At 30.7% G+C, this 14737-nt stretch overlaps 1 protein-coding gene across 1 annotated transcript; it reads right to left on the bottom strand.

The window, feature by feature from the left end:
- Nucleotides 1-604: 604 nt before the first annotated feature.
- LOC148312519 (uncharacterized) lies at nucleotides 605-13214 on the bottom strand. Its single transcript, XM_088277179.1, has 8 exons — nucleotides 12715-13214; nucleotides 9678-9853; nucleotides 8784-8874; nucleotides 7932-8115; nucleotides 7237-7550; nucleotides 5424-5595; nucleotides 4433-4547; nucleotides 605-1281 (listed from the first exon to the last, which is right to left on the bottom strand). The coding sequence occupies exons 1-8, from the start codon at nucleotides 13084-13086 to the stop codon at nucleotides 1032-1034; spliced, it is 1674 nt and encodes a 557-aa protein (XP_088133305.1). The 5' UTR covers nucleotides 13087-13214; the 3' UTR covers nucleotides 605-1031.
- Between the last annotated feature and the right edge of the window lie 1523 nt (nucleotides 13215-14737).

Here is a 14737-nt window from a genome sequence, read left to right as displayed (position 1 = left end):
ATAATTCAAAGCAACTATTCTAGCACTTCTTGAATTTCATATAAACGACAACAATATAAAGTGTATAATTATTTAAATATTTTTACTCTATACAAAAAGTTTATATAAAATAGAAACGTATCCAAAATGTTATTAATTACATTAATTTGAAATCCAAATCAATATACCCTCCATATAAATTCGCATCTATAAATTTGGTACTTTCCAGGAGAGCGAGGTGCAAATATAATTTGTGATATTTAATTTAGATGTTTTGCAAAATACATATTTTTTGATATTGTAAGAATGACAAATATTATTTTATTTTCATATTATATAAAATTTGATTGATCAGGATTTAAAATATAAATGAGATTCGAAGATAATATAAAAATAGTTGTTTTTTATATTTTTCAACAGGAATATTTTACAAAAAATTGACTACATATAAGAAAGCAGTGGATTTTAGATAGGGATTGAAATAGATCCGAGTAAATGAAATACAAGTCTATTTTATGAGATTCTTACATGTTTTTTTGACCAATGGAATATATGCCCCTTATTATAGGACATTGAAAAGTTGACAACAATTCAGGTCAATGAGTACATACCAGAATATTAAGAATTTTTTATATTTTTTTGGAAAATCATTATATTGGAACTCTCTTTACGTTTTCATTCTAAAAAAACGGAGAAGAGTGTCATCTTCAATAACAAATATTACTCCAATGCGACATATTTTTATTTTATTTCCGAACATATCTCTTCAAATATTTTAAATTGTTATTTCCAGATAATTGAGTTATTTATACTATTCGTCTTTGATACTAATTATGTATATATTATTTTCAATCTGTATTTCGTCATGCTGGATAATTACACATTAAAACAATGATATTTTGAATATTGATAAAATATTCAGTAAAATTAGTCAACAGTCCTGTGTAAAAATCAAAAAATCAACATTGCGATGAATTCAAATTATATCTCAGAAAAAGTGTAAATTTTTATCAAAACTTATTCTTACATAGGAAGCGCAATATTACTGCAATTCAATTGCAAAGACTTTCATTTAGTATTTCATTTTTAAGGTAATGTGGGTTATTTTGAACATACTCATTAAGATTGTATAATGAACGAAGGAGGCCTTCCTTATTAACTATGGAATTGACAAGAAGTTCCTTTTCTTGAGAACGTGATAGCATATTGTCTAGCAATGTTTCCAATCCATTTGGCAAATCGTAGCGTATTCCTGGATTGATGTGCATCAGATAATCGTTGGAATCATTTAGAACGGGTAACCTGGAAGAAACAGGACAAAATCATTTCCATTATCTCCTTTTCCCCAATTCAATCACAGTGAAGCGCCTTTGAGGTAGTATTTTACGAATATAGCACTATATAAATCATCCAAATTTATTATAATTATTATAATATTGATTTCATTAAACAAAAATTAAAAAAGTTTTATACAATAAATAAAAGGCGTTTTTTTTATTAATTTTAATAGATTTATATTATCCACTGACACTTCGTGATGGAATTGCATTTTTAATTTATTATTAGATTAAAACCAATATTTTTAGCTTTTCCACTTTTTTATTTGACCAGCGACCGGGTTTCGTCGTTACCGACATCATCAGACTGGTGAGAGGCTTTACAAATTTGTATGTTATATATAAAAGAAGGCAGGAGTTGATAACCATGATTTGATATAATTTTATGAGAAATTAATTTAATTTTAGTGAATTTAAGTATTGTATGATATTTTAAATATTTTTTTATAAAGGTTTTTTGTATTGAAAGCACGATTTTATATAAAGTTAAAATAGATTTGTATTTTTTTGTAAATGAATTTAAATTATGTAACGAGGTATCAGGAAATGCTGGTTGACGGCTCCTTCCACTAAGCTGTGGTTGTCCGGGGGGAGTCCGAAGTTCTCTGAAATGTAAATTTCCCGGCAGTCATTTCTTATCGACAAGACATTAAGGCATCTATTGTTTCTTTTCTAATGGGTAAAGTAAGGGAGAATGAATGTGTGTTACTTGATCATTTAATATGTCTTTATTATGACAATTTTTTAATCTATTTATTTCCAAAATTTCGAGCCTATCTAATTTTTTACCTTTACTACATTTGTGTAAGATTTTTACATTAAAATTTTTATCGAAATCATGATTTGACTCTATCAAGTGGTTTGCAAAAGTGGAGTTTTCTTTTTTATTTCTCCAACTTTGGACATGTTCGTTTATTCTTATTTTAAACGATCGTCCTGTTTGCCCCACGTATTCAGCACTGCATGATCCACAACTTAATAAATATGAGCCTGAATTTGTTTCTTTTTCCCTTTTATCTTTATTATTAATTAGTATCTTCCCCAGATTTGAATTATTATAAAAGGCTATGGAACATTCATCTTTGTTCGCTAGTTTTCCGATTCTGTTGCTACTATCCCCTATAAAAGATAATTTAGCCCATTTTTTAACTACTTTTGAAGTCTCTGTAATGAGAGCTTTATTTAATTGAGATGTTGCAAGTCTCTTTTGTTTTTTCCTAATTAATTGATCAATTAAACCACATTCATAACCGTTATTGGAGGCTATCGTCTTTATGATATTAAGTTCAGAGTTGTAATTATCATTATTTAATGGGACATACAACAGCCTATGAATTAAACTATGAAAATTTGCATTTCATAGTTTAATTCATAGGCTGTTGTATGTCCCATTAAATAATGATAATTACAACTCTGAACTTAATATCATAAAGACGATAGCCTCCAATAACGGTTATGAATGTGGTTTAATTGATCAATTAATTAGGAAAAAACAAAAGAGACTTGCAACATCTCAATTAAATAAAGCTCTCATTACAGAGACTTCAAAAGTAGTTAAAAAATGGGCTAAATTATCTTTTATAGGGGATAGTAGCAACAGAATCGGAAAACTAGCGAACAAAGATGAATGTTCCATAGCCTTTTATAATAATTCAAATCTGGGGAAGATACTAATTAATAATAAAGATAAAAGGGAAAAAGAAACAAATTCAGGCTCATATTTATTAAGTTGTGGATCATGCAGTGCTGAATACGTGGGGCAAACAGGACGATCGTTTAAAATAAGAATAAACGAACATGTCCAAAGTTGGAGAAATAAAAAAGAAAACTCCACTTTTGCAAACCACTTGATAGAGTCAAATCATGATTTCGATAAAAATTTTAATGTAAAAATCTTACACAAATGTAGTAAAGGTAAAAAATTAGATAGGCTCGAAATTTTGGAAATAAATAGATTAAAAAATTGTCATAATAAAGACATATTAAATGATCAAGTAACACACATTCATTCTCCCTTACTTTACCCATTAGAAAAGAAACAATAGATGCCTTAATGTCTTGTCGATAAGAAATGACTGCCGGGAAATTTACATTTCAGAGAACTTCGGACTCCCCCCGGACAACCACAGCTTAGTGGAAGGAGCCGTCAACCAGCATTTCCTGATACCTCGTTACATAATTTAAATTCATTTACAAAAAAATACAAATCTATTTTAACTTTATATAAAATCGTGCTTTCAATACAAAAAACCTTTATAAAAAAATATTTAAAATATCATACAATACTTAAATTCACTAAAATTAAATTAATTTCTCATAAAATTATATCAAATCATGGTTATCAACTCCTGCCTTCTTTTATATATAACATACAAATTTGTAAAGCCTCTCACCAGTCTGATGATGTCGGTAACGACGAAACCCGGTCGCTGGTCAAATAAAAAAGTGGAAAAGCTAAAAATATTGGTTTTAATCTAATAATAAATTATTAATTTTATTTTACGTGAAAAGTATTTCACCATGATAAGGCATTTTCAAATCATTTTGCAAACTTGTGATGATTGTGAAAATAAAATTGACACATAAGATAACATGACAATTTAAATGTAAAAATAAAATACTAGTAAAAAACCACTTTTGAATTTGTCAATGTAAAAACACCAGTTTTGAGAACTACAGATATTCTCATCAATGATGAAAATACAAACTTGCAGTTTTTAGTTCTCAAAATTAGTCGTGATTACATTAATATACTCAAAAGTGGTCTAACACGAATGTTTTATACTTATATTTAAGAAAATCAATACAGACTAAAAAAACATGATATATATTTGTACGACATTAGCTTTAAAATAGCTACCATTAACCCTTGTCCACACCCAGTTGTGCACTGCATCAAATTGATACAATGCAAATTTGATTGTATATTATGAGAAAGAAAGGTGATCAGTCCTCCAGGTACCAGTCCAAGATAATATTAAATAAATATTTCAGTAAAAAAAATATGTTTATTTTGCCTCCTTAGGAATCATACTCGGGACCTCCAGCATGGTAGTTTAATGTGGTAGTTTAAGGTGGAAGAAAAGGCGGCTATAAAATATAAGCTGTTAACTTACCGAACAACAAAGAACTTTTTATAAGAAGTGGTTGTAGTATCGTAGGATATTAATTTCATGGCATGAAGTATCAGTCTATCGAGGGGATTGGGGTTGCGATGGGAAATTTCCTCTGCTAAAATGTTAATAAAACTAAATAAATATGTATTATTTTCTTGTTACTATTAGATGTCATTCACATCATATTCAGACATCCTTGCCAGTTTTAAGAAATCTATTAATGAATGAAAGTGTTATAAAATTGGTCAAATACACAAGTAAAAATGTGGACAGTAATTATTTTGATAGAAATGTACATTTTTCAGCTGTCGATGTAACTTCCCCAAAACTCTTATCTGTTAAATTAATAATTTTTTTTTATTATTATTGTCTTTGTAATACAACAGTCGGCATAATTAACAAGTCTTAGGCTAAATGAGCCATGTTAGGATAAATCCATTTTGAAAATTTATAAAGAATATAAAAAAATGAGGAGCTTAATAATAAGTAAACAACAATGGAACAAAAAAAGGATGTTTTAAAAGTATTTTTTTCATGCCATCTGAAAATTTTGTGAAACAAAAAATTTATACTTTGTGTTTGTATAAATTTATACTAAATGGGTTTAAAGGATAACAATAGCTAAAAATAAGACCCTGAAAAATAATACAACATCTTATTTCATTTGTTAGCATACTGTATTTCAAATATCAAGTGATTTTTTAAATGAATACACTTAAATTTATTAAATAGCGTTTGGTTTTAAGCTACTTTTCACCTAGATCTAACGGGTATCAAACGTCAATATATGTATTAGTCTAAGCTGGCAGCTTAATTTAAAATAAGAAAACACATTTTCAAACAAAAGTAGACTTAATAGGGTGTAGTAAAATAGCCCTTCATTTTCAATGTTTTTGTTTTCAATAAAAATATTCCACTAGATTGATATGTGAACACATGTTAAATCTTATATTTATTAAATTTAGCGCCTTATGCACCATTGAAATCTCACCGTGTGGTGTTCCAGTCGACATGTACTTTACTGAAGCTTGATGAAGAATTTCGGCACATTTGGTGGCTATTATAACGACAAATATATTTTCATCTCTCAATAACCCTTCCACATATTCAAAAGGAGATTTGGCTATTTCATTGAACTGCATGTTGTCATAAATATCATAAACCTGAAAAAAACAAAACGACTCATTATAAATGTGATATGATGACATTTTATTCATTTATTGTGAACTGTACAACATTTTGAGTGTGTCCAAATACTTGTTCACAAATTTGGTAAAAAAAAAATTATGTGAACTATACACATTCATGTCCGCCTCCGTAGTGTAATGGTCAGCGCGCTCGGCTACCGTTCTGGAGGTCCCGGGTTCGATTCCCAGGGAGGGTCAAATAAATATTAGTTTTTTTCACTGTAATATTTATTCAATATTACCCTGGACTGGTACCTGAAGCGGAGGGCTGATCACCTTTCCTTCATGTGTAAACGATCAAGATAACTCTGCGTTTATGTGACACAGTGCCCTATGCACCATTGGGGTGCGGATTAGGGTTTTATTATTATTATATTATTATTATTATACACATCCACTTTCATTTTTTAAGAGATATAAGCTGAATATGCCATAAATCCTTGTAAATAATAGGCAAGGATTTTTTTAAGGCAACTTACAAATAAATAAAAAAGATAAACAAGTGACATATCGCTCACTCCTTTCAACAACGTCATAAATCAAAAATCGTAAATTTTCAGTTGTGCATGTTTTCGGGATACCCAGAAAATGTACTATATCTCAGCAAAAGCGCCAAATTTTTAACTAAATATTTACCCGCTACAGGGCAGAAAATGTTGGTTTTTGCATTTTGAAGAAAATGTATTATTTAATTATTTTTTAAATATACTAAATATTTTTCAAATGGAAAAAAAACCTTCAGGTTTTACCTAAAAAGATCTATTACACAGTAAAAAGTTCAATAAGTGGCTTGATATTTATTTTTAATACATTGTGTTATATTTTTAACCTTTAAAAACGTTCTTCTCAAAAATCAAGTTTTTTGATTTATGACGTTCTTGAAAGGAGTGAGCGATATGGAGTTTCACATGGTGTGATTTAAAAGTAAAAAGTTCCAAAAAAAGGTATTTCTTGTTGTTATTTAGTAATTGCATTCAGACATAATCAATAAAATATACAGTGTATAAGAAAATATTTCTATTATTGTGTCGGGTTGTGGTCACGTGGTTAGTATTGCGGACTCTTAGTCAGAGTATCTCGGTTCGAGCTCATACTACCATAATTTGATACCTATTTTTAATAATGGCTCACAGAAATAGTAATAAATTGAAGTGTTTTTGTAAATAATAAAAAACGCAAATATTTCTCTATGAAAAAATCTCTTCAACTTAATTTGGAACCATTTGCAGAAACAAATCAAATACGTATATACTAAATTTGGTCAAAGGAACATTGAGTTTTATGCAATTGAGCTTTATTGAGCCCCATCTAACGATCTCATTCTAACCCTAATCCCCACCCAATGGTGCATAGGGCTCTGCATCTTATTGACGCAATGCTATCTTGATCGTTAATTATATGAAGGCAAGGTGATCACTCCTGCGCATCAGGGACCAGTCCAGAATAATATTAAATAAATATTAGAGTGTAAAATCACTAATATTTATTCTCACTCCTTCTGGAAATCGAACCTGGGACCTCCAGCACGGTAGCTAAACACGCTGACCATTACACCACGGAGGCGAACTGAATATATAAACATTCAGGATTATTTTATGAGTAATTTGAACAGATTACCTTAAATCCAGATTGAGTTACAAAATATCGCCTCAATTCAATCATAGCATCCATAAACGGTTGGCAGTCCCGGGCATAAAGAAGGAATATCTTCCGAGTATCCCTATATTGTTCATGTTTACTGTGTACCTCCATTTCTTCCAGTGAATTTTCCCAATCATTACTCGGTTTCTTTCTTATGATAAAGCAATACATTCCTGATATAATTACGCACAGGAACGTAATTAATCCTATTAAAACTAACCAATTCAAAATATTGAAACCCGCAACACCGGCAAATTTGTATTCGGATGTATCGGGAGGTTTAAAACGTTCTGAAAAAACCAAATACATAAAACATTATATATCAAACCTGACTTTATAAGCATCTCCACAATATTAGTAAGTCAAATTACAAAGATTATATATGAGTAGTCCACTTGCAAACCACGTTATGTTAAAAAAAAAATTAAATTGTAAAAAGTTTTTTAGGCCATGGCGGCAATCGGTAGAGTATGAAATCATCTACCGATTTGAGTTTTTTTTTACAGATTTTAGAAAGTGAACTGTCGATTGGCATAGCGAGTTTTGCAAGAGTACTGATTTTTCTACTCCACTTTATTCTTAACTTAAAGAGTTTTGGCAGATTATGTTAAATACGGACATTAATATTTTTAATATTGTACATCTAATTCATCATTGACATAAATCCATACCGACAAGGGAGGTCCAAATGCAGTTGCCAAACACACCATCTTGGAAGCCACAACGCCATTCGTCATGTAGAGAGAGATGTATTGAATAATTTCCTTCGGTTAGATTTCTGTATTCACAGGAAATCTTCTGTTTAAAGAGGGTGCAATTTTCCGTTATGTCAATGGGTTTCAAGGACATTTCTTCCTGTATAACATACATATAGAATTTAATTTGTAAATAATCAAAGCACCAATTCTTATAAAACATCAACATTATCAAATTAAATCATAAAATAGAAATCAATTTAAAGATTAACCTGTGGAGCGGTATCAACAAAGATGTATGTTGAGATGTAATATAATATATCTCCCAGAGTATCTAAAAGTGCTGTATATTCCAGACGAATTGGTTGATAGATGTCTCACGCTGCCATTGGCTACTGCTACTTAACAACTGCTATGGGCAAGGTGATCTTACTAGCTCACAACTATCACACTAAATTTGGCGAGCAAGTCTTTGCTGTTGCGGGACCGATGGAGTGGAATGCTCTTCCACCAGTAGTAAGAAATAGTGAGAGTGTAATGATCTTTACAAAAAAACTAAAAACGCATCGTTTCTAATATGTCCTTTTCCCCAATTCAATCACAATCAAGCACCTTTGAGGTAGTATTTTACGAAAATAGCGCTATAGAAATTACCCAAATTTATTATTATTATTATTGTTAATCGCTTATGTAGTATGTTAAACAACGTTACATACATTTCTGACCATTTAATTTTAAATTGGCATATCATTGACATCTACACAATGTTTTGAAATCTTTTGTACATTAATAATTTACAAAATTATGTATAAAATACAAATTACTGACCTTGCTACCATATTCCTCCAAACGGACATTAAAAGGTTCATGGTCACTTAGGAAAGTGTCAGGTTTAAATGTCCAAACAAGTTCAAATGGTCTGAAAAAATAAGGAAATTGTTAGAAATGCATGGCTAAATTAATGATCAGTGCCTAATCGGCTGTTCAAACTTAAAACACAGAACATTTTTTTGCATTTTTGGACTGAGTAGATTCTACTTAGTCCAAAAATGCAAAAAAAACATTTTTCAAAAAAATGTTTCTTACTGTGTTTTCAGTTTGGACAGCCGTAACCACCCATCGTTGAAAAAGGGTGATTAAAAAAGCATAATATGGTGAATTTTTTAAAATGAATTATACTTAGTTGATAAGAACATATGAAATATATTTACTGTTAAATAAAACCAAGGATTTTTTTCAATTAAAATGGGAATGGAATGAAGTATGAAAAACATTGTGATTTTTAAAGAAATAATACTTTTTACAATTTTAATTTATTTCCTAAAATAATCATACTCACAATCATTAATCCTTTCCCGACAAGATTTATAAATTTTATTTTGAAAAAGTTATACAAATAAATAAAAAATCTGGATGTTTGTTAGTTGTCTATTTGGCTTATCTAGAACTAAGAAGGGAAATAATCACTTTAATAAGTGTCGAGAACTTTAATGAATTTGCTTAAATATTAGCAACATAAACTTTTCATGAAAATAAAATAACTTTTTTTCACTCTAATATTTATTCAATATTACCCTGCACTGGTACCTGATGCGGAGGGCTGATCACCTTTCCTTTGTGTGTTAATGATCAAGATAACACTGCGTTTATATGATGCAATGCCTTATGCACCATTCGGGTGCGGATAAGGGTTCGAATGAAAAATGAAAAAAAATAACTTACTCTTGATTTAAAGGCACAAAAACAGGTGGCTGAATTACAAAGTCCTTCAGAGTGTGATTGTTTACTATCCATTCATAGTAAGTCACGGGGCGGTGAGAGTTGGATCCCGAATGGGGCGCAAACGTGAGGGAGTAGCATCCGCTGAACCAGTACAGCAAGCAAAAGCTCACCTTGAGCTGGAAAAACATTTCACAAACATCGGTTACTTATTAATTCCCTAACAAAATGAATCATATATAAACTCCGGGTAAAATAAATAGCAAGGGAGAGAAGGATGCTAAACATATCTTCCTTAGAGATTCTCAATTTTATTAATATTTAAAGCATTTACTTTGCGGTTAGTTATTTTTACGTTTATATTTTTTTACAAGAATATTAGTAATATTAGTATAAATCAAAGTCGTGCCAATAGGTCTCGAAACCGGTAGACATAAAAATCTTGGTGAGTGGTTATATAATAATATTACTAACATTATTGAAAAAAAAAAATATATCCCTTAGAGATCGAAAAACCAATGTTTGTATAAGGGAAATGACCAAGGTAACAAATGTGGCTCAAAGAATTGCGGAAAAAAGTGGAACTGGGCAGGTTATGTGGCATGTATATCTGAGGATAGATGGACGAAGAAGGTGCTTGACTAGATGCCTAGAACAGGACGCAGAAGCGTGGGCAGGCCCCAGACAAGATGATCCGATGACATTAAGAAAGTGGCAGGCCTGCACTGGAAAAGAGTTGTTTTGTTCAATACAGAACACAAGAAAAAAAGCTGAAATAAGTAATAAGTAAAATCAAATTTCCTAAAAGTATCTTTTATACTAATTAACTAACCATTACGCCGCTTCCCGAAAGAGTAGGCGGAGAGAATAGAACACCACACCAATCTGAATTTACAGACAATCGTCTCCCCTTCCGCATTCATGCATCTCCTCATACATACCCGCCGATTTTCTGACTAACTAAACACGCACCACGCCGCTTCCCCGCAAGTTTAGGCAGAGAAAATACATATTTAATCATGTTAATTATTTCCTTGTCGACAGTTCTCACCGCTTACAAATAATGCTTAACCCATACCTAAAAAATAAAACTGACCTAACTTAACTTAACCCAACATAAAAAAGATAATCTACCTAGAATTTGTTATGTAAAATAAGTAGTTGGGTAGAGATTGGCACTGTAGCGTAGTTGAGTAGAAGCTCGACTGCAAAGCTGGCATCATGAGTTCGATTCCCGCTTTACAAAATGAATTCAAGAAGATTTATTTTCAATTATGCTGGGTGTTTGCGATATATTTTTCACATTGATCTTCCCTATCTTTACTAATCTACTAGCAGTCAAGCTTCTAAAAGTGGAGGCTACGTGCGTTATTCCTTAAATAATAAAATAAAAGATGAAAAGATTGTTTAACTGTTTACTGATAAGGAAATCTGTTTCATAAAAGTATTTTCCAGAAGTAAAAATAGCATTGGAGACAAAAAGATTATCCAATCTGTTTTTCCTTAACTGATACACAAGTTAAAACAAGGTATTATGCAAATTCATAAACTAATTTATTGAATTTAACAAATTGTTTTAAAACAGTTACATTCCGTTTCAGACAGTTTAAATTTTAAATTATCCTCAGGGAAACTTAAGAAAAAAATCTTACTGGTATACAATGTTTCCTACAAACTAGTTCATAAACCTACTTAAAAAATAAAAAGGTTACAACATTAATTAATTTTTAATTAAATTTTTTACTTAGTAAATACCACTATTTCAGTGTACAATACCACAGAAATAATGGTATTTACTAAGTAATTTTTTTAATTAAAAAAGGCCGAATCAATTAATGAAAACATTAATTGATTTGTGAACAATGACGGATTTGCAATAGTTGTATTAAATTTATTTAAAAAAATATATTTATATATATTTATATTAGTGTTTTTTAAAATTTATTTACAAAAATACTACAATTTCATACTATTTCTGTGAGCCTAAGCAGCTCATTATTAAAAATAGGTATGCAATTGTGGTAGAGTGGGTTCGAACCGAGAAACTCTGACTCAAGAATCCGCAACACTAACCGCTGAACCACAACCCGACACTAATTAACTAACCATCACGCTACTTCTCTGCAAGGGTAGGAAGAGAGAATAGAATTCCACACCACCCTCTCTTTGCAAACATCCTTCACCTCTTCTACATTCATGCGTTTCTTCATACATATCTGCCTGATTTGACTACTGAGTATTTGAAGTACTTGATCATGCCAAGTTTTCCTCAGTCATCCTCTGCTCCTATTTCCAACTACATTCGCTTCATAAATTTAATTTACTGTTCATGCCTAACTTATTCGCTCCACATATCCAAACCACCCCAACAAACCTATTTAAAAAAAAAAGGATAACCCTCCAAGCCTCTACCTTTAGATGCTTGTCTGCAGGTAAGTACCAAGGATAAGGAAGGTAAACGTGAAAAACACATCACAAACATCCAGACCACTTGAAAATGAATCTTTCTTAAATTTATTTTGCGATTGTCGGGAATCGAGCCCGCGATGCTAGTTTCGCAGTCGATCGTCTACTCGGCTACGCCACGGCGCCTGTCTTAATTTTATAATTATATTTCCTATTTGCATATTCAATATTTAAATATGGTATAAAAATTGTATGAAACTCGGTATAACAATGATTATTATTGATAATTTTACATAAACTTAAAGCCATTATCTGTAGAAATGATTGATATAAGTCACATGAGGTGTTGTTCCACAATCTTCACAAGTTGTTTTTTGATCTCTCTACATTTGCCTTGGATTTGAGACATTTTGACCAACATATATATTTGACTTCTTATTCAAACTTCATTTTAACAAAATTTATGGTTGCGCATATTTTTCTTCAATATTACAATATCACTTGTTAAAAAATATTAATATCAATTTTGGAGCTATTTATAAACTGAATAAATTAGAGTAAATTTGAAAGTAGATAATATTTTTCTTAACAAGAAAATATAAACAAGGAAAAAATGTAAGAAAATGAGATTTACCTGATTACACTGAGGAGGGTTTGTTATATGAATCCGCTGTATACTATACAAAGTGTTATCGTACGATACAGAATGATTGTATTTACAGTCACTTTCCTTATTAACATTACTTATGAGTTCAACAGTCAGATCGTAACTGTCAAATTTACAGTCATTTTCATGAGCAATAAATTCGAATCCGTATTCTGAAACATCTATAGAGTTTATATTTAGACTGTAATTCAATGTCGTACGCTCTTTTACAAAATAACACGAAGTGATAATTTGATTATTAATGTCATCTAAACAAGTAGTAACAGCTTCGTGTGTACACAATCCTAATGATGACTTGAGGAGATGTATAAAAATATATAGTCTTAGTAATGATTCCATTGCAGATAAATTTAAACAATGTTTTCTCAGTAATTTAAATGCACCATTCTTCTGAAGCACAGTCTTTATAATTATACAACATATTCACCGCTAACTAACAGTTAGCAGCGGACGCGCTGACAAGTCGTTAGTATCACAGACTAACTATTTATATAAAGACCGCCAACTACCTCGATTTTTTATGGCTGGAAGTGATATTCGCTAGCGGCCGGAAGTGACGTAAACGGCTACTAGTACTAAACTCCCGGCTGGGCGTGACTTCGCCGCGGCTGAATGTCGAATCCACCCGCCGAAATATTTATCATTAATTTTTCAGGTTAAATGGTATTGATATTGAAATTTGTTGTATTACATATTTTCAAAATTATAATATTAATATTACAAAGAAGATATTTCACTATCTAAATTTATTTATTTCAGTGTAAACAAAAATAGAAAGGTCACGGCTAAAACGCGACATTTATAAAAAGAGTTTAGGCGTTTAGTTGAGTTCAAAAGTTCAGTTTAATAATGGTTACTCAACTCAGCCGTACAACGGTAAATGGTAATGGTAATTTTTTTGACTTACTATAATATATATAAAATTCCAGAAAACACAATATTTTAAAAGGACAGAAGGAGTGTCCACCACTTCCTGAAGTTATGTTTCTTATCGGGGGTGCCAGCGCCCCTTTCTGGACGTTTTGGAAGTCTGGCTAGGCGTTTTTAAAATTTTCGCATTTGGGGGGTGCTGCAGAAGGGAGCGGGAGGTTCAAGGGAACGTTGTGTCAATAAAGAAAAACTACACTTTCATACGCAAAATTTAACTTTAACTTTGGCATAATACTCAATATTATCAAGTTCTTCATATAAAACAAGGGCCCATTAAAAAAGACATATAGTATCATAGCCACATTAATGCCCTTATCGAAGATATGATAATACGGTTCAAAGACTAACAGGAACTTTTGATATCAGCTTGGTTAATCAATCCATTTTTATCAGACGTAGAAAGTGTTAGTCCAAATTTAAAAGAGTAATTTATTGATCTGCAAAATGACTGTGAAGCCAAAATAATATGTAATCAATGTGTTTATATTAATTTTTGGATACGTTTTCGTCATCAATACCTAATTCTGTGGGAAGAATTGAAATTACCCATAATAGCCTTTCTATCTTCATATTTAGAAGAGAAGGGTTTTAGTGCAGTAATGCATATATTTAAAAAAAAACGCGAAATTGATTACAAATAACCCGAAGAAGAGATAAACTTTAACCAAATAAAACGAAATTGGCGCAATCTCATGACGCTCAAGGATCTCTTTAATTTTTTTAAATAAGAAAAAAAATATTTTAAGTTACATGTTTTATTTAAAATTAAAAAAGGTGTTTTATTGTGTATTTCGCAATATTTTTTATTTGTAGAAGGAAATCCATCGCATAAATACTTACAGGTAAGTAGGTAGTGGGTACGTAAATACATACATAGAGAAAAGTGTAGTGTAGTGTTAAAAATTTATAAAAGCATATGCAGACACGGATCAATAATTTTATCTTTAAAAAATCCTAATGAATTCCGGCAGACCGAAAAAGATTAATAAAGATGTTTAAGGCATTGAAAATAAAAATAGACGTATAAAACATATAAAAATAGAAAATAAAAATTAATCAA

Source organism: Brachycentrus maculatus, unplaced genomic scaffold (genome assembly GCF_059751285.1).
Source record: "Brachycentrus maculatus isolate JH-2025_06_01 unplaced genomic scaffold, ASM5975128v1 h1tg000039l, whole genome shotgun sequence".
NCBI lineage: Eukaryota > Metazoa > Arthropoda > Insecta > Trichoptera > Brachycentridae > Brachycentrus > Brachycentrus maculatus.
This window is presented reverse-complemented; position numbering and strand designations above follow the sequence as displayed.